The following is a 25209-nucleotide window of genomic DNA, read 5'->3' as shown; positions in this document are numbered from 1 at the left end:
AACACAGTCAGGCACCCTGGAGCTTCACTGCACCTCAGACAGGCCAGTCAGTCAGTCCAGCAGCAGGGAGGGAGCACACAGGGAGTGGATGCACACACTTTTTAAAAGGAGGACACACTCTCATCACACACACATGCACACAAACACACTCCCACTCACCTCCACACACAGTTTGGACACTTTGTTGATCTCAGTCATGCACACACACTCTGGGGGGCGGTCAGTATGAGTGCAGTGTCTGAGCCTTTGGTGGCCAGCAGCAGATCCCTGTCTGCAGCCAAGAGACACAAGAGTGTCAGGAAGAACTCCAGGAGGATTTATTCGCCCTACCAGGACCACCAGCAGGGGTGAGTCAGCTCATACTGCCTGCATTTTAAAGCAGCTTTACTTTATTTGGATTTCTAGGACGTTTGATTTTCTCTTTTGCTTTGTTCTCTTAGCTCTGTCAGTCTCACTCTTTCACTGCATGACTTCAGTCTTCAAAGAAAGAAAATTATATCCTGCAAGGCATTCAATTAGGCATTTACAAAATTGCTATGAAGAGTTTCTTATGTGTTATGTTGTCATTTTACTCCCATCTAGGGAGATATTGACTTTTTGGTCTTCTTTGTGAATTTTTGAATGAAATGTTTTCTAGTAAAAATCACAAAAGGGAGCATCACTGGAGCATCTCCCTACTGTTTCTGCCATGAACATTGAGCACCTGGTTATATTTTTGGATATGATATGCACAGAAGTCTTCCTCGCTGCAAGTGAAAAGATTCATCTTTGATAACTTGGTCACAATGGGGCTTATTTATCAACCAATTTAATGGCAAATTAGTACAGAAAGATTTTTTAGCCTGGGCGTACATTTCAGCCACAAAGTAGAGCATTCCCAGCCTTTAACACATTTATGTCATCTATGTTTTATCTAATAAACTGAATCCTTGACAGGATTAAAATCAAGGACAAAAATCAGAGTCAAGCTGGCAATGCAGACCAAAGCTGGAATGACAAGCTGTGAAAGTTGGAGACTCCGACCGTTCATTTCATCAGTGATCCAAATCTTCTCCATCATGTTAATTCATCTTTCCCCCGAAGCCTTGGAGCAGCTTTCAGCATTTTCCACATCAGAAAGTCCATTATGTATCTTTGAAAAAATATTTGTCTTACAGAAAATACATATGCAGGATTTTTTAAGCATTTACGTCAAGAGTGATTGTCCAATGTCCAATGCAAATTAAGTCCTGCTGTTTTACTTTTTGTTATAATGTAACAAACCAAGTCATTTTTCATTGTTTCCCCGTATCTTATGCTATAGCTTCTCAGATGATGAGGATAAAGAGGATGAGCGGGTGGACAGCAATGACCCAGAGGAGATGTTTCAGAATATTCAGTACCAGAAGGAGATCATCGCCAACATCCGGACCAGACCCTGGCCCATGAGACGCAAGCTCAAAGTCTTAAAGTACCCCTCTATTTGATTTCTCTCTTTGTATCTGTGCATGCGTAATTTCATTCTGTTTGCCTGTCATCTCTCTTTCCCTCCTTCCCGCTCTCTCTCTCTTACACACACACACACACACACACACACACACACACATACACACTCCAAACATTTGAGAAAAGCTACTTTACTTAATGAAAGTGCTCTGAAAATAAATGCGTAATTGAATTTAAACAAAGCGTGCCAACAACTCAGCAGCAACCTGCAGGTCTCTAGGCTGAGGTAAATAGGACTGAATCATGCTGTGCTACTGAAATGTATCCATGGATCAACACTTTGTTTTAACTGTTGAATACATGAATTAGACACCACTGCTCATCTCAATACCACAGCGGAACCTTCTCTGCACTAGCATTTGGAGCAATATTTAGTCTCACACTTCTCACTTCTCTGGTCTTTTAGAGGTTCAAATAGGGGTAGCATGATCTAAACACTACCTCTTCATTAGCATCAGTGTTGTTAAATAGCTAGAAAGCACTAACTCTCTGTGGTTAATGGGTGGAGAAACCAGCAGTGTTTAATGCCTGGGAGGTAAATAACGATTAACCACTCTGCACTCTGGGGCTCTTAGCATTAACCGCCCCTTCCCTTTATGGAAAACAAACCAAGGTGGCTCGATAATTATTTCACCACTTGCTCCCCCGGTTTCTCCCTTCCACAGGGTTTAGGACCTCAGATCTGAGCCCTCCTCTCTAAGTGTACCGGGCTGTCTCTTTCAATTGGACATGGATGGATAAGTAATTCATGGTCCAACACCATCAATACCACCAATAGAGGCTTTGCAGTTGCATCACAAATCTCTTCACAACAATGGCTGGTGCTATCATGGAGGTCCATTGGTGAATTGGCTGATTACCTGATTATTCCTATTTATGGTCACAGGGGGCTGGAGCATATCTCAGCATGCGTTGGGTGGAAGGTAGGCAAACACCCTGGACAGGTTGCAGGGCATCACAGGGCAGTGTGTAAATTATGTCTAAATATATAACAAGCTGGCTAGGAAAAGAGAGATACCTGAAAAAGATTGCATGCAGGTTAATGTTATAAGAAAAAGTGAATAGTCTGATAAGGTAGATATGTTTCCAAATATAGGTTACTGTGACACAGTAAACTGTCCTAGCCTCCACTCACTCAAAACACTAAATTGTAGCTTAAGAAGAGTCAGCTCAGTTAACCAAACAGTTGGTTTTTGGCATTGTTAGCTAGCTGCTGCTGTTATGCTGCATTCAACAGATGTCAGGGTCAGGGTTACAGTAAGTTGGAAATTCAAACTTACTACTAGGAAACTTGTACCCTTAGTTTTCTGACATCATGTTAACATGGTGGCATACACTGTAATGCACTGCATTAGTTTTAACATGTTTATAATCCTGAAAATACACTTCATTTCAGTTTTCATGACCTTAAATCTATCAACACACCTGTGTCTTTAAACATCTAAAAAATTGCACTTCAAGCTGCTAACATTCTATGCCAACTGTAGCTAGCTAACATTACTAAATGTCATTGACAAAACATTAGCTGCTGCATGGGGAACAGAATTTTAGGTTGGCGATGTTGAGGGCGTCCGTGTTCTTCTCTGTTTTTTTCAGAGCTGGACCACTGGAGCACACATAGGTCACTTGCCAGCAGGCTAATTTAGCAAAGCAACTGATGTTAACATGCAACTACTAGCTACTAATATAGCTTCTGTGCGTTAACTTTTGCACAAATCAGATGTGTTTCCAACAATGGTTAGTTGACCAGATACTAGATTAGCTAGCTAACAAACTGAAATTATCTATACACAAAATTGATTGGATGTATCAGTGATGAAACAATCAGTTCCCAGTCAAAAACAGCACAGAAATTAACTATGTATATTCAATTCTGTTGAGACGGCCAAGTTGTAGGGCTGCCATATGGCTGCCAGGATGTTAGATGACCTGATCTAACTCTATCTGTATCTGTTCAAAGTATTGCACTGCCTCACATTGTGAACAAATACTGCATGAGAGACAAGGAAGGATGTCCACACACTGAATATAAGCTCCCAAAGAATTTATTATTGCAATGTATCGACCCGCACGGTCTTCTTCATCAGGCAAATAAATACTGCAGGAACCTTGTGAAAGCCTAATGAACACCCAAGCATTTATAAGACAGCCATACCTACTCTCTTCTGTGATGGTGAGAAATTGTGTAGGCTATTTACTATTTTTTTTGGGTAAAGGTAAGTGGACTAGTAGTTCGGTGCAGCACAGATGGTTTAAGAGGGAGCCAGATAGAGCTTCTAAGATGTGCTGAGTATGTCCCATGGATAACAGGTTTTATATGGGTAGTTCATTAATGCTGCAGAGGCTTTATTGCCGTCATCGTGAGGCTATGCAAGTCTGCGTTTCCACACCCCCTGTAATCTCTGGCTGAACGCCTGTGATTACTCCCACTGCAATAACAGCTCATATTTCACACCACAAATCAAACATTTTTACCCCCATTTTAATCTACCATTTTGTTACCCATGTTTGATTTATTTTTCAGAAATTTCACTGTGAACCTAATCGTAACCATAACTAGTGACATGGCATCACAAAACTGGTCGCACAAGTTTTTCCATGGGTGTTGAGTGTGTAAAATGCATGTTGAGAATCATCATTGATTAATACATGGAGGCTCATCGCCCTCCGAATGGGCCCCGGTGCTTTGATGGGATGAGCTGGTTTCAGTGTACTGTCTTCATGAACTATAAAGCTGATGAATCACTTTATCGAATGTGTTTTAATAGGACCAGTCTGCTGTGGCTGGTTTTATCTGAATTTGGGTGATAGTGTTCTGGTTTGCACTGTGATTTAAAATATTGAAGCCATAGTCTGCAGCATAAAGTCTTAAACCACTAGTTTAATCAAGAGTGGAGTACAGCCATCTTTTTAACTGGGCTTCACAGAGCCACCCACTTACCCACCTACTATATCAGCGTTAATACCATTGGCTGTTTGACTTCAGTTTGACTTCAGGACAACTACTGTTACTCTGACTACTGGCTACTTACTACTCTGACATGAGGAAAACTAACTTCTACTTGGGTAAATAATTTCAGTCCTCTTTCTAACTCTGCTATATCTTCAACTACAACTGTACTACTGTCTTTATGTAATAATAATAATTACCAGAGCACTTATCAAAACAGTTGCAAAGCACTTTATGAGATAATGCAGGCAAACAATAAAAATGTGAACATTAAACAATAAGATAAAGAATAAAATACAAAAGGGTAAAGCACAGAATAATTAAAACGGCAACACAAACAGAATGTAGACCGTAGTTCAAATAAAAAGTGTGCTTTTAAAAGGGTGTTAAAGGAGGACACTAAGTTGGCTTGACTGTTTGCATAGTGATGAATGTGTTGTGCTGTTTCTGTGTTTCCCAGGCAGGCCAGAGAGATTGTTCTGAAGTATGAAGGCCGGCTGACCAGAACCAGAGGTTACCAGGCTGCAGGAGCTGATGTACGTACACAACAACCACGCACTGTACTGCTACAGCAACTTTCTTCAGTCCAACAGTAGTAGTGGCACTGAAGCTTGCTTTAAATGCAAAATTGGAGAGAATGAAAATTAGAATCCCTCCATGTGGTTCAATATTAGTCTTTTCACTTGCATAATGTTGCACAATGTTGATTTTGATCCCCATGGGTTCTTTGGCTAAGGTAGTGGTTCTCTGTGGTAGTGTTTCTCAACTTAGTCCGCAACTTTTAGCTCCAACTCTGCTCTTGCACACCTGATTTAATTAAGGGCCACACATTCTCATGACACCTTACTTAAATCATGTGTACAAGAGTAGAGTTGGAGCTAAAAGTCGCAAGACATGGGGGTACTTGAGGGCTCTTTCTCAATATTCATTCTTGTGTGTTCTTGTTCCCGTACATGACGTGTTTTACATAATATCTAACTGCCGAAGCATGATTTCAAAATAAAACAACGCAAGAATGGAGGACGGAAGATCCCGGAAGTTTACTTGCCAGTCGAGGATGTATTGGATGGTGACTCAACCGCCGAGAATGAATGGGAAGCCCCAAGATTCTTTGCGAGAACGACGCATTACGCATCACGGAAACAGCCCATCTCAAACTGTAAGGAAGCATCTCGGTGCTTACTTTCATGAGAAGATCGTTCTCTCCAAGACGACTTGGGAAGAACTTTCTCCACAAGGTCACAAGTATCGACTTGGAGTTCTTGAATTTGATAATCAGCTGAGGACTGGGTTGAGAAACACTGCTGTATTGGGCCAAAATGATTCAAGAACCCTCTGATTTGTCAAAATAAGAATACTGGTAAATCAGAATAAAGGACCCAGCATAGTTCTTAAAACGTTCCTTTAATATGAATGCATTTCACACATTCTTAAATGGTTCTTTACAGCACCATCAAGGTCCTATGTAGAACCATTTGAGCATGGTGCAATAGAAAACCATTGTAAAAGTGTTCTTTACAGCACCAAAAAGGGTTCTGGTACGGTACAAGCCTAAAGGACCATTTCAGGGTACTACATACAGTAGAACCCTTTTTATGTACGTGTTTGTGAACCGTTAGTGCTGGTACTTTAAGATACTTGTCGTCTTTCCTCCAATAAGTCCGGAATGGGCAACTTCAGTGAAAAATGGGCTCTTTACAGCCACAACTCCATTTTATTCTATCAGACTATTTGCTGAGAGGAGTTTCTTCCACCGCACTGCAGCAACCTGATGCCTAGTGGCTGAATTATAAAACAGGTTTGATTTCTGTTGTCCACGCTGCAGAGTTCTGCTTATAGCAATGTTTTTCTCCGCCTGTGGGTTTATTAGGCAGCTAGGTCACCTTGTGTGTGTTTTTACTCTATCTTCCTCTTTCTATCTCTTTCTCTCTTGTACACTCCCCATACATACATACACAGAGAGAGAGAGAGAGAGAGAGAGAGAGAGAAGAGAGAGAGCCCTACGCAGCCATAGCACAGCAGCATGACCAAATTTATAGCCTGTTGTTATGGCCCAGTTTAATTAAAATGTTCCAGAGACATTGGGCAAGGCTGCTCAAGCCCCATTAGAATTAATTGACTTTTAGCGAGCGGTCTGAAGATGAATTATTCATTCTAAAGATTCGTTCCAAGTTAATTGAAATTAGAAATCATTGGCCTCGCTGACCCCGTCCTGATTGACAATCATCAACTTGAATCTCGAATGATGGAGTAACTCGGTAGAATGAATTGAGTGAAATTCTGTAATCCCAAATATTTTTCATAGAAACTCTGATTTCCATGCTAGAAAAAGTCTAGTCTCTGATACACAGTTCAGATATTTGTTAAACCTCAGTGGGCGGAGCCAAAGAATCTCAGTTTTTCTGGTTAAGTAATGTTAGACTGAAGCCCAGTGAAAAAGTAAAGGGGTAAGAGAGGTGGAAGCTAATATTATGAAGTCTAGCACTCAGCTACTAACTGAAAAAAATACAGTCTAGCCTAGGCTATCTAGTTTAGCTAGTTAGCCTAGCTGACCTTCCAAGTTCAAACTAGCCTATAGCTTTCGAGTTAAAGGATAAGGCTGGTGTTTTTTAATGCATTGCTTACCGTCAACAAATCCTATGAAAATAACAAAATCAGCAATGATTTTGTTTTGCCAGCAAATCTCGTCCATGTAGCCGGTGCCCAATGTCCCAGCAGCCATAGAACTCCATTGTATTAAAAAAAGGATTAGAAACACGTCAAAGAGCCATGCCGTTGCTCTGGGCAACATATTTCATCATCGCGATGCACCGGGCCAGCTGACTTTTTCCTCAAACAACTTAATAAGCCGGCTGTAAACACGTTTGCGATCTCAGGAAAGTAGTTCCGTAGCACCGAAAATAGTCCCTGGCGTAATGAAGAATTTATTCCCATTTGAATTTGATTTGGTAATAACTACAACAGCCTGACTTTTCATGGTAACAGTGATTTTTAAAATTGAAACTATGTATTTGTGAGCTGTATTTCAAGGTTTTTAGCTTACAATCGGAGCCAATGATTTCCGGGTTGACGGCTAAAAACGGTACGTGGGAAGTCAGAAAGTAACGGGAGTAGAGCAAACGCATTGTTGATTTTGATATTTTCATAGGATTTGTTGACAGTAAGCAATGCATTAAAAAACACCAGCGTTAACCTTTAAGCTAGTTAGCTAGAATGCTGACCTTCCAAGATCATGCCATGGTCATGAATGAATGAAAAAGATAAGTAATTTCCATTTATATTTTTTATATGTTTATTTTTAGAGTTCCTTCTTTGCCATTCAAGTTTGCCAGTTAGCTACAGTGTTGCCAAGCCTTTCCAAGCTATTGGCTGCTCAGCAAGTCACTAGAACTCCTCTTTGGATTAGACAAGCAAGTAATGCATATCAGCATCAGCTGTACCAATTTGCCACCAAATACTTTGAGAGTCAACAAGATTGTTCCCCAAGGTCAAGTTGGCAACAGTGGCTTGCTAACTTGCGCTCTGAAAACGATTTTGTTGACGTTTAACAGTCGTCTTCTAATGTGATTTCCTAAATCCTGTTATCTCCTCCTGCAGCTGTTGAAGAAACTTTCCCGACTGCTTTACAACATTGTGGTTCTGTTCATTCCCTGGGAGATGAGGATCAAGAAAATCGAAAGTGAGACTGCCATCCATTTGCTATAGAGAAATGTGAAAATAATGCATTGACATTGCCTCAGTTTGCCCACCTTTTTTTTATGTGTGGACTAGTTTTCCAAACTTTTTAAGCTGACATAAAACTTTATGTCCTAAATTCATAGTATACCTAATAGTAGTATCCAAAGGATGTAAAGAGGATGTAAATTATATGAAGATAGGGGCTTTTAAAGGGTGGGGGTGCATAGTTCACCCTGCTTTTTACTTAGCACTGGTTGTGTCTGAAATGTTTGATTCCTGGTTGATGGTCTCAGTCAAATGTTTTCCAGTCTATCCAGTGTTTTGAGTTTTCTGTCTATTCAAGGTCACTTTGGGTCGGGCGTGGCGTCCTACTTCATCTTCCTCCGCTGGCTGTTTGGAATCAACATCGTCCTCACTATCATGACCGGAGCCTTCATCGTCCTACCAGAGGTCAGTAGGTCAACCTGGATGCGTGTGTGCGTGTGTGTGTGAGAGAGAGAGAGAGTGAGAGAAAACACTACAGCCATAAAGAAACCTGTCCATATATGTAACAAATGCTAAATACAATAGCAAATTATTTCATATCATTACTCAACGTCTGGTCAATCTGAATGATAAAAGAATTTCACTACCCAGTACATTCAGAACAGATTCGGTTGTTCCTTTTATTTTGTTAAATTTTTTTGTTTATTTCTTTATTCTTTTCAGATATTCAATATTTTTTTTAAACCACTTTAATATTATTATTTTTTTTTTATTATTATTATTATTATTATTATTATGTATTTACTTAATTACTCATTTACTTCTACAATATGTAAATGTTTCTCCTCTGTTTTATCATTTCATATGTGATGCTACCACCACCTTTGTCTCAAGCAGCACAAAATAATACATAGAGGACCATAGAGGACAATGGAAAAAAAAGCTATTAGATTTATGTCTGTCACTGACATGCAGACACAGGCAATTTCCCCAGCCATGAGTTGTCCTATCACTCATCCCCAATCTCCTTCCTCCTTTTATTTATTCTACATTGCTCCCTCCCTCGATTTCTTGTAGTAACCTTACATGCTCTCGCCTCAGGTGTCCCACCTTTTTCTCACCTCTTCTTACTGACCTTGTTTTGTGCTGTGCGTTATGCGTAACCAGGGATGTAGTCGAGGGTAAACCCGCCTAAACTAAGTTTTTTACTCACTTTTTATTTGTGGAATAGTTTACTTCCACTATTCCTTTTAAGAGTGACTTAATCTTCACAATGTAAATTCATAGTATAAATCATATTAAGTCATACCAAACTGATTTAAGTTATATGAGGGTGAGATCTTTAAAGAAAAAAACAAAACAAATGAATGTTTTTCTGAAAATCTAACTGAATTTTTGTCCATATTGGTGGTTGTTTGCTTTAAATGGATGCTTTGAAGAATGCTGTGTGTTTGTCTGTGCTAGCTGCTGGCCGGAGCTCCGTTCGGGACGACGAGGAGTAAAACCATCCCCAAGGAGCACCTGGCTTCGGCCCAGGACCTGGACACCATCTGGTCTCTCGGGGCAAGCCTCTCTCTCCTTTTACTGTTCTGTCAATAGCACATTACACACAGACAGATACAATGGACCATTATTTAAACATTACTTTACTGCCTCCCTGACCTCTCCTACAGGGCCAATTTCAATCCCCCCTCCCCTCCAGAAGTTACATAAGCAGTATACAAGGGCCGATATATCAGTTTGCTAATATTAGCCTTCAATTAAATATCAGATATGGCTCAGTCATGTCGTCCACCTCTGATATGATGGAGGTTCCTCCCTGATTACAGCTACAGAAAAGCAGTCTGGAAAACCTCCAATGAAATTTTATTTTTTATGCACGTTTTATTTATTCACTTAATTGTTCAATTATATTTTTTTGTAAATCAGTTTAAAGGCAGTAATGTATCACAGAGTTTCCCTGTCATTGAATATGGTGTGGTGGGTCATCCTGCTTTAAAGAGCTAACCCTAAAAGAATTTCATTAGCCTGGGTTTCGGTGGAGAGTTTTAGTGTCCCATTCTGGTCTAAATGCTGTTTCAGAGGCTTTTCCACCCTGACAAGAATAAAGTTATGGAGGAAACACTGAATACTTGAAATTTCTTTGAAACTGAAATTTTGGTCAAATTTAAAGATATGAAATATTGGCACAAAATGTCAGCTATCGGCAACTAGCAATAGTATCAGCCTACAAAAACGTCCTGGTGGCTCAGTGGTCTTTGTAGCATGTCATCCCTCTCTGTCTCTTTACCCCAGTCTTTCCTGTTTCTCTTCACTAGGCAAAAAAGAAACTCTTAAAAGCCCGTATCAAACCCTACAATATACAGTGTAATAGATGAGATCAGTAAAGAAGATTTAGCACTAATGGTGATTTGTAATGCTCTGCTGTGTGATTTATTGTTGCATCTAATCTGGTTAGAAGCATTAGATCGGATAGCCTTTATACTCAAGATTATACAGTTGGCTTACTTGTCATGTCAATCTCTGTGCGTGTGTGCATGCATGTACACCCTTGTGTATGTGTCTGACCCTGCTTCTATGCATGCATTTGTGTGTGTGTGTGTATGTGTGTGTGTGTGTGTGTGTGTGTGTGTGTGCCTCTCCACAGGGCTATCTCCAGTACTCGGTCTTATTCTACGGTTACTACGGCAGGCTGAGGAAAATCGGCAGCGCAGGCTACCGGTTGCCCCTGGCCTACTTTCTGGTTGGGATGGCAGTTTTTGCCTACAGTTTCATCATTCTGTTAAGAAAGTAATCATTAGTCTCTTTACAACTTGTACTGATGTGATCATGATGTGATAATGTCGTGATGTGGTTTAGTGTCATAGCCTGATGCTGATGTTGTAATATATTCCGGTCAGAGTGTTTAAGGTTTTAGATGATGACTTGTACTGTACCATGTGTCACAGGAGCTGGGGGTAAATTAGCTGTAACTTAACAACATTCTTGTGTTGGCTATAAGGAATATATAATTCAATTTAATTCAATCAATAAAACGAGGCAACAGTAAACATGTTGTCCCTCACGAATGATGCAGTCTCTCTCTTGGACAATCAGTAACTTCAAAAAAGCCATAATGAAGTGGTGAGATGCATCATTCCCCCAAGTTTCATCAAAATCCAATCAGTGGTTAAGATATCATGCATGATGGTTGAATGAATGAATGAATGAATGAATGAATGAATGAATGGACTGAGACCGATCCATAGCCCCCCCATGGAAAACCTAATTCTTTACATGTCAAAAAAGAATTATGTGATTTAAAATAAATGGCTAGGACTCTATACTAAAAGATAGCAGTCCTAGTTGATCATCAGTGATTCATAAAACAATAAACATGATGCTATGATAATATATCGTATGGTATGATAAAATGTTATAATGTTCCTCCAGAATGGCCAAGAACTCCCGTCTGAGCCTGGCCAGCGCCTCCGACGAGAACTTCACATTCTGCTGGAGGGTTTTCTGTGCCTGGGACTACCTGATCGGAAACCCAGAGGCTGCAGAGAGTAAAGGAGCGGCCATCGTCAACAACATCAGGGTCAGATACACACACACACACACACACACACACACACACACACACACACTTCAGTCTCAATGTGCATTTCCAATTTTAATTTGATATCTTTAATGAACTGCCTGAGTACAGCAGTCAGTACAGGGAGGTTTATGAGTCATTATATCTTTTTGCTATTTTCTTAAAAGGCAATTCATGCACGATTTCTTTACCTGCTTCCATCTCTGAAAAGCTATCCTCCCTAACTTTACTTGTTTTTTTTCTGTGCAGGAAGCTATTGTTGAGGAGCAGGAGAAGAAGAAAGACACAAGCCTGTAGGTGTCTCTTTTGTTTGTGTGTCTTGATTGCATGTTTTCTACTGAAGCTGCACCTATCCATGTAAAAACCCCAATAATGACTCAGTCAACCTGCGTTCTATTACACCTCCTTGCTTGTTCCCCCTCGAAGCGCTTTCAGATCCAGCTGATTTACAGCGCCCAGCATGTGAAATCCCAACCGTTCATACTCAGCGATGCACATTCTTCCTGGCGTAGCTCATACAAACGGCCCTTTACTGCCCTTAAATCACTACCGGAACATCACTGCAGCAGCTGAAGATATTAAAATTGGATTAACTCATCAGTGAGTGGGCTGACAGCAGCCCCACTACCCTCTCCATCACAAGCTGGGTGTCAGCCCTCTACTCCCAACCACAGATATATGTGTAATCAGACATGAGAGTCAATGAAAGGAGACAAAATTTAGGATGTAAATATGCTGAACGCAAGGGTTAAGATGATATAATGGTTTACCAATATTTCGGGCCAGTATTTGCCTTAAAAATCAGATATGGTCCAGTCAGTGTCGTCCATTTCATTGATCAGTACTGCACTGGTTGTCTATGGGAAAACCTTAACCTGAATGGATTCTAATGTGACATTTTGATCAGCTTCCACACAAATATGAATGAATATGCTTAAATGATCCCTGAGGAAATGTAATTATTTTTACTGTGCTGGGTTTCAATGGAGAGTTTTAGTGTCCCATGATGGTCTAAATGCTGTTTCAGAGGCTTTTCCACCCTGACAAGGATACAGTTCTAGGGGAAACACTGAATACTTGGAATATTCTGGATGTTTTTGACATGAAAATGGTCAATTTGAAAGATCAGCGTAAAATATCAGATATTGGCAACTTCAACACAAATTGTTATCATCCTATAAAACCCAAAGTGGTTGAATCCTACAGTATATTTACACCAGCGTTCTCCCTACATTAATTCAGCCTCACTCCTGAAATATTGCCACCACTGCTAAAGAAGTACAGTGGCAAAGAAAATAGTCATCTGAGCCAACTGCTGAGCCAAAACAAGCAAATATAGGGGATTGCAGTGTGATTATTCTATATATCATGTGTATTTGAAGATTTTGAAGATGAAACCCTAACCCTCTCTGTTTCTTTAGGGCCGTTTTAATCAGTCTTCGTATCTTAGCCAACATCCTGGTGCTGCTGTCGCTGGCCGGCAGCATCTACATCATTTATTTTGTGGTGGATCGTTCTCAGAAGCTGGAGCAGGAGAAGCCGGAGCTGACGCTGTGGGAGAAGAACGAGGTATAGCCAGAGCACGGACGGACGTCGTCGTCATGAGATTCATTTGATTATTCACCGTACAATACAATTACAAGGAATCAATGAAACCGGAGACCTGAGACTAATCCAGTGGAAGCAGACTGTTGATTGTCGGCTTCATTTACCTCCATCTGTCAATGACAGCTGATAATGTAATTTGCCTCCTAAGAGACTATGGTGGTTTATCAGCCAAACATTTCCACTGCCGGGTGTTCAGCTCTGCCCTATCATCTTTTTCTGTAATGTGTCATATTTGTGTGACACATTACAGAAAAAAATGGCTTGTTTTGTAACTGTATAACACTTTCCCCTCTATATGGCTGTGCAAGTTTATATTTGAAACGTTTTGTTCCCATATGAGATACTGTATATACTATTTGGAAAATGTGGCACCTGCTTTTACAAAATGGTTATTGGCATGATAGTACCATAAAACTCAGTGTTATTGAAATGATTACCTATCATAAAGCTCTTCTTCTTTCTTGTGCAAGGAGAAGTTTGGCAGGAGTTCCAGCTCTGTGTGTGTCCAGTGTTAAAGCTGCACTAGGCAACTTCGCACTTTGGCGGCCCCAAGTGGCAGTGAGAGATAACTGTTTGAATTTTTGAAGGACTTCATTAGAATTCCAGAAGGCGACATCAGTAAAGTAATTCGTCTCTGGTTGGAGTAGAGGAGGTAAAGAGGCTCAGTCATCATTGGTGAGTCCAGCTTTCTCTGGACGGAGCGCTCACTCACTGCTGTTTAGGAAATAGTTTTGGATTCAACACTTCCTGTTTGTAGAAGATTTCCCATCAGTGACCATAAGGACACCAGAATTTCATTTTGGCAAACAGGGTGAATCTACGGCGTCTCAATTAGTGGGGATGGGACGCTCTTCTCTGTTGAAGCCCCACTTGGTGATTTAAGCTCATAAGGCATGTGTATTTTTACATAAGAAATTTGCCTAGTGCAGCTTTAAATGAGTTTGCTACAGAACACACTAACATGTTAAGTGGATGATATGAGCTTGTCTGGCATCATCAGAAAATGTACTGTAGTACAAGTGCTGAACACACACAGTTGACACCGAATCTTCTTGTCACACAACACTTGGTTCATCAAAGATCTTATCTGTCAAAAAGTTGTATAATACTTAAAAATCTTTGCTGCTAAAAGAGTAACATTATTGAGGATCTATATCTTCAAGGAGCGAAAATTTATATTTTGGTGTAAACCCCCAACAATTTGGAATAAAATCCTTCATTTCATGTCATTTCTCCCTCCAGGTGAGTGTGGTGGTTTCTCTGATCACCATGATTGCCCCATCTGCCTTTGAGTTGGTGGCTCAACTGGAGATGTACCACCCACGAACCTCGCTCCGATTCCAACTGGCCAGGTACTCTAGTTTGCAAGCATTTTTGGAAATCAGCTGTTTTGCAAACTTGCTAGCTAATAGAAGTGCTCTAAGCGCTCTCTGAGATGCTGCATTCAGTGAAACTTGGAAATGTGGGACACAATACAGTAGGCTATGCTACATTCTGTTGGAAATTTGGTTTTTATCTGATAACGTGACACGACCCTCCATCTTATGGAGGGTCACTCCCTCCAGCCCCCCTCAATTCAGTAAACATGAGCGTGCTGCATACAGTTTACTAATGTCACATGATTTCTGGTTATTGAAGGCCTCAAAATTCAGCAACCTCTCGCTGACATTTGGGGCTGCCAACGTGCAACATTACCTGCAGCTTTAATTACAAATAATGTTTCACAGGTGTTACTCCAAAATGACATTGGCAGTTGTTTGTTTGCAGGGTGCTTGTTTTATACCTTGGGAATCTCTACAGCCTCATTATCGCCCTCCTTGATAAGGTCAACAGTATGAGCTCTGCTGTAAGTATAGAAGTTCACACTTTTTTTCTGAAATCATCTAGTCTAATCATCTTGTTTACTCATTCCATATGGCACAGAGCATTGGTTTCTCACACCATCACTGTAAAAATCCATTATTACGAACCATTCACCATATAGAAGTTTACACTGATTCTGCATTCACCCAGTCTGCCTACCTGAATATCCACTCATGCCATTTTATTATACAGCATAGTTTCTCATGTAGTCATAAACTGCTGTAAAAGTCCATTTTATGATTCAACCATTTACAGTATGTGTCCCCAGCTGCTGATAATGTAATAACTGTCGGATAATGTCATAACATGTAATAAAATATTCCTCTAAATGGGTTGGGCGAAACATCTGTTGCGACCTCGCAGCTCCTCCAAGGTGCATGAATAAAAAAAAAGCGAGGAATGAAAAATTCCAGCACATTTTGGAGAGTAAATGAGACAGCATTGATAATAAAAACCAACATGCTTAAGCTGCAATAGCCTTTGTCATGGTTACAGGATTGCATACATTCTCCTATGACTAAATAGACTATATTACAGCTGAAACACGTTGGTTTTTAATATTAAAGCTTTGCCAATTGTTCTGCAAGAGTAGCTGAATTTTTTCACTCCTGTATATGGATTGAAAATGTAATAAAACCTGTAAATGTAATAAACTGCCAGATAGTATAATAACATCTTCAGACTGCTAACCCTTAAAATCTATTCATTTCTGGTTAATGCAATAACTTATTACATTATCAGGGAAAAAAATATCACACTGTCAGGTTTTATTAAAGTTATACATTATCACTTGCTACAGTCCCATATAACAATAGCATAGCACCCAACTGGTGATGGGTACTACTGTATTTGTATGTTTTCCAGATCCCAGTGAGTCCAGGTAACTGGTCTGACTCTAGCTCCTTCCTGGCCACCATCTCCCAGCCAGAGGAGGACAGCCTCTCCACCCTGGTCTCCGGCATCTCCGTCTCCGAGCATCGCAACAGCACCATAGCGACCATCGCCATGGTGCTGGATGTCAGCAACAGCACCAAGAGCAGCGCAACGACCGTCTCCAACCAGACGGCTCTGTTCGAGAAGAACACCCGCTCTCAGCAGGACCAGTGCTGGGAGACCTACGTTGGACAGGTTCTCTTTCTTAGACTTGATTCCTTTATACTTTGTATTCACATGGCTGAAAAGAGAAACCATTCCAGTGTGGTGTGGAAGGATTTTACTCAGCAGCTTCAGGGTGTCAGTCTGTAAAACCTGACATGAATTTACTCTGCCTTAAGGAGCTGCTAAGAATGCTAAGAAGTTCATTAGTCTGGTTTTCAGTGGAGAGTTTTAGTGTCCCATGATGGTCGAAATGCTGTTTCAGAGGCTTTTCCCACCACCGAAATTTAAGGGCATGAAAATGGTCAAATTTAGAGATAGTTAGAAATAAAGCATCAGGTATCTGCAGCTTGAATCCAAAAATATCAGTCTTATTTTGGCCTTCAGAAATCTATATCAGTTGAGCCTTTCTTTAGCTACTGTAGGTTTGCCTTCATTACCAGCCAATGTGACTGGTGGACAAAAAAAACCTGCAAAAGTTTCCTGCTTTGCTGCTGACTGCATATGTCAGAAAAGAGAAGAGCCTACTTATTTCAAAATATCTGTATATCCCGATTTCTCCTGTCAGTTTCTCCTGACAGATATTCTTGACTGAATGTGATTGAAAAGAACAACTTTCTTCTGGATCCTCAAAATAGATATGTGATGGTGGTTACACGGGATAAGATTGGTTGGAAAGGTACTAAACCTAATTCAGAAAATGGTCTTGAAGGAAAATGATATAAGCCGTTAGCTCTGCCTCCCCTTCATGTCCACACCAGTGAGCATTATTGTTCTTTCTATCATTCTCTCTTCACTGACTGGATGATCACTAAAGACATTACTCACATATCTTATCTTTAATAGTCTCTAGCTGCATTACACTGACAAGAAAAATGAAAATGCTCTGTTGAAATTGTTTTCCATGTGAGACCCTGAGCTACAGATTGAGTATGAAATGACTGAAATGTGCAGCCAGAGACGTTTCACTAACCTAATGAGACTGGCACCATCACTAAATAGCAAGTGGGGACTCGAGTCACATGACTTGGACTCGAGACTTGACTTGATGCATGAAGAGAAGACTTGACACTTGACTTGACTTGGGTTCTGGTGACTTGGGACTTCACTTTGACTTGTACTTTGATGACTTGAAAAGGTTTCTAAAGTCTTGACTTGAGATCTTGTGTTTGTGTAAATGACTAAAGTGATGAGATTTGTTCCACCAGACAAATTTGTATGGAATGACTGAATTTATTGAAGTTGAAACTGATTATAGAAATCAAACTCATGATGACTTTTTATCCTATTAAAACCATATTGCATTGAAGGGTTCTAGATATTTGGTATTCTTTAAGATATTAAATTGATACTGGACTGGATTGATTTGTTCTGACTTGACTCTGTGTTCTACATTTAGACTTGAGACTTGATTTGAGTCTTGACTTGAGACTTGACATTAATGACATGGACTTGACTTGGCAATCTACAGTTAGACTTGAGACTGCTGAGGGACTTGGGACTCTTGAGGAAAGATGAGTTGGCCACACCTCTGCTAAACAGGCATCCATCCACGTTTTGATGGTGAAGAATGAAATTAACGTGTGTGTGTGTGTGTGTGTGTGTGTATGATGCATAATGTGTCCATGGGTGTGTGTACGGTGTGTATGCAGGAGATGCTGAAGCTGTCCATCATTGACATGATCTTCACGGTGGCCAGCATCCTGCTGATCGACTTCATCAGAGGTTTGGTGGTGCGCTACCTGAGCGACTGCTGCTGCTGGGATCTGGAGAGCAAGTTTGTAAGTACACCACCTCTACTCTATTTTCTAAACATCATTACCATCACATTTGTACCATTTGCTGCTCTAATACTCTCCAATTTCTTGTTTTTACTTGAATCGAATGTTTACTAGGCTTAGACTGACTTTTGGGGCCAATTGGCCTTTTTTAAAATATCAGATATCAGCCAGTCATGTCATCCTCTGCCAATATGATGGAGGTTCCTCTCTAACCACAACTACATAAAAACAGGCTGTAAAACCTGCAATAACATTTTATTTTGTTTGCACATTTTAGTTATTTTTTTTATTTTATTGTTCAATTATTATATTTAAAGGCCAAATGTATCCCAGAGTTCCTCCTCTATTAAATAGGTGGGGTTGGCCTTAAGATAATCCTAAAGAATTTTATTATCCTGGGTTGCAATGGAGAGTTTTAGTGTCATATGATTAATGGGACACGTAATGCTGTTTCAGAGGCTTTTCCATCCTGACAAGAATTCTGGGGGAAACACTGAATACATTTAAGTTTTTGGCATGAAAATGGTTCAATTTGAAGACTTTGAATATTGGCACAAAATATTGGCTATTGGCAACTTCTTAATTTCTGAAAAGCTGATGCTTTTTTTTTTCTGAAAGCAGCGCATTGTGTCACTTTCACATCAAGTAACACATTAGTCATATAACAACTCAACAATAACACACTTTTTTTCTGTCTTTTCTCAGCCTGAATATGGAGAATTCAAAATTGCTGAGAATGTCCTGCACCTGATTTATAACCAAGGAATGATCTGGTAAGTCAGATAAATGATCTAAAACAATTGACGGAAAGTTAATCATTGGAGACATTATAATTACACTGTATCACCTCTGCCTTGCCATTGGACGGGCAATACAGGAGCCCATTCACTCCTAATAGACTGGCTAGACCTGACCAGTCCCCGTGACCCTGGGTAAAAGACTTCAGTCTGCTCTAATCTCTCCATTACACCTCTATGGCTGGCTGGACTGTATTTCCCCAACTCATTTCAGAAGTGTCGACTTGCGGCAATGAACATAATGAAGCGAAACCATGAGCCACTGGATGTAATGTCTTTTATATGGGGTGTGAGCTGACCCCGGTGTGTGTGTGTGTGTGTGTGTGTGTGTGTGTGTGTGTGTCTTAGCTCTGATTTCTCTGTTTCTCTCCTCCAGGATGGGGGCGTTTTTCTCTCCCTGTCTCCCTGCCTTCAACGTGTTGAAGCTGATTGGTCTGATGTATCTGAGGAGCTGGGCTGTCCTCACCTGTAATGTTCCCCATCAGCAGGTGTTCAGAGCCTCCAGGTCCGACACACACACACACACACACACACACACACACGTACACACACACATGCAGTGGCATACACTTGCACTTAAACCACACATATGATCATAGACACACACACACACACACACCATGTGCACATGCACGCACACTAGCACAGATACTTAGGCACACATACACAAACAGGAACACCCACACACACACACAGTCAGAAAGGACAATGTCTCTCACTATTTCCAGATTAGCTCCCCCTCTCTGCAGCTCTGCATCAGTGTGTGTGAATCAGCAGCAGCAGTCCCAGTGCCGCCAGTCCTCAGGGTCTGGTGTTCCCTCTGGACAGGGAGACTGGCTCATTACATATCACACATTATCAACCACCGTTTTCTACTTATTTTTCCCATCTCATTTCATTTTCCAGCTCCGCGGTGATGGCGACAAATCAGTGCGCAGTCCTATATGCATCTCCCTACACACACACACACACACATACACACACATAGCCCCCGGCCCTCAGCCCACTCTGATTTATGTAACGAGGCTGTCGGTGCTTCTTTCAGGCCTTATCAGTCACTCCCAGATGTGGTGGAAAATACCAACATCCTTCCACACACACACACACACACTCTCTCGCTCTCTTTCTATATCTCTCTCTCGCTCTCTCTCACACACACACACACACACACACACACACACACACAGTGCATGGTAGTGTTGAGACACCCTTCATGTGAGCCATTAAATCCAGCTCTGCTGAAGGCGAAAGAGATTGATACTGACACTTTGCTGATAATTAAAAGGCCATTTTAACATCCCCTACTCATGATTATGGAGTGTCGAGACAGTTGAAAGTGTAAAACACCAGCAATATTGTATTTCTATTGGTGATAATATGGATTTTGTTTTCAGCACTGTAGCAATAGTTCCAGCCCTGGAACACAAAATGCGGCAGCTAAAAATCCAGGCATGTGTTCAAAACATTCAATCAGCGTTGCAGATAATCTGAGATGACAGAGTTATGGTAACTATGTGTGTAACTGAGAAAGAGACTTGAAATAATGTGGAAATAACTCAATTGACGAATGACTGCATATTCGTAGATCTTTTTAAAATGTTTTCATAGTCTTTCATCATAGCTTCCAGCTTGCCAAGCTACCAGTCTCCCCTGTAAATACAGGCTGCAAGTCACCGCTTCTGTCTAACGCCTGGTTCATGCTTTATGCCGAATCGAATGTGGCAGAGCGTCTGCAGTCAAAACGATGTGATTGCAGCCAAAGCGACTAGTTGCGTTGGCCGCATTTAAAGTCACAAGGAAACGGCGTTTCAATGGTGTCTCGCTTCCATAATTCATGAGGATGTTGGGGCGGGGAGGGGCTGTCTAAATGTGGGTAGGTTGGACCATAGAAAACATGGAAAGTGACTTGGAAGAGCAATAACACACCTCCTCCAACACATAATGTTGAGCCGTCACAAATTGCGTATTCTTCACAATGAATAAACTCCAGCCACCGCAATGCAGCCATGGTGTCTTAGGAAAAGGAAACAGGGATTTCAGGGGTGAACAGTAATGGGATTTTGATTTAAAACTACAAGAAAATGTCATTTTTTATTTCATTGTGACTTTTAAGAGTCGCACGTGAGATTTTTTGTTCTGCCTTTTCCTGTGTGGTATTTTCAAAATGGAGAATTCGTAACAAAGACTATCAAACGAGGTCGGTAAATACCGCCATCCTCTCTTTGACTCTTCTTTGAGGGACTATAAAGACATCCAACATGTTAAAGGAACATGACAGTTTTAAGAGGAGGATGACATTGGACTCGGTCAGTGATAGAAAATATAAGAGCCGGGTCAAAACTGAACCTCATAACATGGAAGAAATTTGTTTGTTGTATTGTTGCATATACCTTCACACATTAACGTCAGCATTCATATCATATTTAAAGAGTTTCCAGGTGCATGGTAGTCATGAAAGAGGCATGACTGCCAAGGTAGACTGATAGCTTGTCTGCGTTCATATGTGTGTGTCAAGTCACACAGAACCAGAAGAACAAACATTAGCCGATATACATTCACCCAGCATTTTGCAGACATGACTAACATGTTATTGTACACAACTTAGGCCAATTCAAAAAATATAAAGAGCTGAGGATGATATCGTTCCACTACTACAGCTGGCAGTTCAAGTGTTACTTTTGAGTGAGCGATAGACCAAAAACAGACTTTTAATTTAGAAGTTATATCAATATCTTGATAATGCTCCAACATTTTCTCTGGCACTACATAATAAAACATGTCAGTTCTCGCTGAATTAGTATGTATTACATCTCTTTTTTTTTTCTTAGATCAAACAATTTCTACCTGGCCATGCTGCTGTTCATGCTGTTTCTGTGCATGCTGCCCACCATCTTTGCCATCGTGAGATACAGACCGTCCCAGCACTGTGGACCATTCAGGTAAACCCTTTAGTGTAGTTTATTTGGTTTTTATAGATTCAAAAGTGATCTGATGGAAGCTACACTATCCATATCATAAGTAACACTGAGGGCAGCAGTAAAATATTGAGGAGGAATAAGATGGGCGAATTTCATTATATGCAATAGCACATTTGGCCCTTTGGTTCCACCTCCTCTGTTCTGCAGTTGTCAGAAGAAGTTTTATTTTTTATTTCCTATGTGTGTGTGTGTGTGTGTGTGTGTGTGTGTGTTGCAGTGGTCAGGAGAAGATTTATGACATCATCTCTGAGACAATCACCAGCGACTTCCCCCTGTGGTTCAGTAAAGTGATGAGTTATGTCACCAGCCCCGTCGTAGTGCTGCCGGCACTGCTGCTGCTGTTGTAAGGCTGCACACACACACACACACACACACACACAGTACATTGTATGCACAGACACAAACTTTAATCTAGGTACCGAACATGAGACTGTGTGTTGAATCATTCATGTGTTTCAGCATGCTGATATACTACCTCCAGGCCATCGCCAGATCCCTCAAATTCACCAACAACCAGCTGAGGATGCAGCTCCAGACTGTGAGTTTCTGATGCTCTCAGAATGGAGCAAACACTAGAATCGTGACGCATTGAATTTCTAGGATGTTCTAGGATGATCTTCATTAAAGCTGCACTAGGCCCCAAAAGGCAGCGAGAGGTACATTTTTCAACCGTTTTAAATCATCAACATGCCTCCTACATGCCTACATGTACGTCAGGTTTTGGTGTCCTTCTAGAGCTGCCATTTTGCACCGACGTTCAACAATCATACAAGGAGAAATCCATCGTAGAAGAGGCAGAGAGACCAATTTCTCCACTGACAGTAGCTTCAATTGACCAGAATGCAATGCAGCCACAAGACATGTTGTGTTTTGATTAAGGGGTGTGACTCTTGCTTTTTATGGACTGGAAACTCTCACTCTCTTGCTCTTACTTTCACTATGTATTGCTCTCTCTGCCTACATGTAAAACTGAATGTGACAACTTCACACCCTTTTTCTTAGGGGTTGTTGAAGGTCATTCTGGGAAATGTAGGAAATTACTAACTGAAGTAGAAGTAGATGAGGCAGCTTGAGGGAAATTGGGTACAGCAAAAAAGTAAATTCAAACATTTCATCACAAAATATCTCCTGGAATGAACTGCACATCACAGCTTGATGAAACATCACAGTGTAAGTGAGTATCTGAGGGTGGATGTTTCCTTTGATCCCATCAGGAGCGGACAGAGGATAAGAAGAAAGTCTCCCAGATGGCTGCAGGTATCCCTCTTTGGTGCTTTTTTCAGTTTGATGCATTCCATTACCTCCTGGTGTGTCATAACCTTGTGACCTTTAACCCCGTGACCCTCTCAGCACGCCTACAGGCTCCGGAGGCAGCGGCGGATAAGAAGCCGGATCAGCAGGAGAGCGACATCACCAGCCACGAGTCCTCCATCCACACGCCGTCGCCACGACGCAACGGCAGCGTCACCAACTTTCAGTCTCCCGTTCGTCGTGGCAACAGCATCCGCACCATCACCCAATCAGCTTCTAGGGCAGACCTGAATAGAGGAAGTGTGGCTGGATCCTCCAGAAGTCCGACAGTGTCCATACTGCACAAACACAGGCTGGAGCATGTACCCAACAGGTCTCACACACACTAGGATTAGACCGATAAATTTGTTTGCTGATATATTGGGCCAGTTTTGGCCTTTTATTGAAAATTGGGTATCAGCCACTCAGTGTGGTCCACCTCTGATATTATGGATATGATGCAGTTTGATTGATATCAATATTTATTATAGAATTGATCAATACTACACTGGTTGTCTATGGGAAGTCCTTAACCTGAATTGATTCTAATGAGACATTGTGATTGGATTCCACACAAGTATGCATTAATATGTTACTATTAGTATCAGTATTTATATTAGAATTAGCATTATTATGGGTTTCAATGGAGAGTTTTAGTATCCTATGATGGTGATGATGATTTTCCACCTTGACAAGAATAAAATACTTGGGCAACAGTGAATACTTGTAATTTTGGCATGAAAATGTCAAATTTAAAGATATTGAATATTGCCGTGAAATATCAGCCATAAGAAGCTTCATTCCAAAAATATCGGTATTGGTTTTGGCCTTCAAAAACCCCATATCAGTTGAACCCTACACTCTTACAAAGGATGTGTCATTTTTAACGCATTTGTGTCTCTTATCTTGTGTTGAAAAGTAACACAAGTGCGTGTTGTCCCAAAGAAGACACACAGATGCGTTAAAAATGACACATCCTTTGCAAGAGTGTAATACACACACCTGCACTTAACGGCTAAAGAGAAAGAAACTTTAAATATGACTCTGACTCTCCACCTTCAATGCAAGTTGATTACTCTGTGTTCTCCTTTCTCATAACAGGCACCCGCCATTTCTTGGCGGCCCTAGCGGTACCTGCAGGTCCAAGTCCTACCACCATGTGGCGTACAATCCCCCAGCTCGCTACTCTGACAACATCCACTCTGACCCCCTGTACAGGAAGACCATACGGCCCATGCACCCCGCCGAGGCCGCCGGGATCATCACTGCACAGAGCTACGCGGGGCGGCGTGGCCACACCACCCGCTACGTGATCGTCAACGAGCACGAGGCCAGGAAGAAGCTGCTGCGCTCGGCCACGCGCATCCCACGCCACTACCGCATGGAGGAGCCCGGGGAGATCCTGGAGCTGTACCCGCGCAACATCAAGCGCTACACGCCCCGCACCCCCCACCACCAACCCCACCCTCACCGCTCCCACCCGTCGCAGCCGCACCTGAGCGAAGAGGAAGAGGAGGAGGAAGAGGGAAAGGGCATGAGGAGGGGGTCGTTCGGCCAGGCTCACCGGCCACGCTCTCTCTCCGACCTGCACCAGCCGGCGCGCTTCTACATCGGGGAGCGCGTAGAGAGCCAGCTGTCCATGGCTAAAGGGGGCCACTCTGCTCGGGGCAGGTACGGAGCCCAAGAGGCGGACGAAGAGGAGGACGCTGAAGGAGAAACGAACTGGGGAGATATAGAGGCACGCTCCCACTCCCAGACCAACGTAAGGGGAGCAGAGCCTCTTCTGATTCAAACCAGGCGCCACGTACCTTCCCCAGGACGACACGGTCAGTCCCCGGCCAGGACCAGGCACGTGGAGCCCCAGGTGAAGCCCAAGACCAGGCCAAAGCTGGAGCCCTCTCTGACCGAGTCAGACTCCGCCTCCCTGGCCTCCAGCAGCGACCAGCAGAACAGCAGCACTGACCAGTACATTCAGGTCATCCACAACAAGGAGCGCTATCTCAAGTCTGAAGCCCGGCAAGGAAAGCTGGCCAAGAAGAAGTCCAAAGCCAGCTTTGATCTCGGTGTCTCCGGGTCAAACGACCTGGTTTGCTCCAAAGTATGATGGCTGTGCTATAAT

The 25209-nt window shown here is 41.7% G+C and overlaps 1 protein-coding gene across 1 annotated transcript; it reads left to right on the top strand.

Annotated features, from left to right (window-relative positions):
• The first annotated feature begins 225 nt into the window (after positions 1-225).
• Positions 226-25194, top strand: tmc3 (transmembrane channel like 3). The gene is made up of 22 exons (XM_071920853.2): positions 226-347; positions 1304-1450; positions 4896-4971; positions 8033-8114; positions 8457-8563; positions 9563-9661; positions 10746-10888; positions 11531-11678; positions 11928-11971; positions 13100-13247; positions 14529-14638; positions 15054-15132; positions 16014-16277; positions 17897-18025; positions 18731-18798; positions 19199-19327; positions 21651-21761; positions 22018-22143; positions 22260-22338; positions 23015-23057; positions 23151-23424; positions 24192-25194. The coding sequence occupies exons 1-22, from the start codon at positions 226-228 to the stop codon at positions 25192-25194; spliced, it is 3531 nt and encodes a 1176-aa protein (XP_071776954.2).
• The last annotated feature ends 15 nt before the right edge of the window (positions 25195-25209 follow it).

This window comes from Centroberyx gerrardi, chromosome 1, assembly GCF_048128805.1.
Source record: "Centroberyx gerrardi isolate f3 chromosome 1, fCenGer3.hap1.cur.20231027, whole genome shotgun sequence".
Classification (NCBI taxonomy): domain Eukaryota; kingdom Metazoa; phylum Chordata; class Actinopteri; order Beryciformes; family Berycidae; genus Centroberyx; species Centroberyx gerrardi.
The sequence above is the reverse complement of the archived record's forward strand: the minus strand, read 5'-3'. Positions and strand labels throughout refer to the sequence as shown.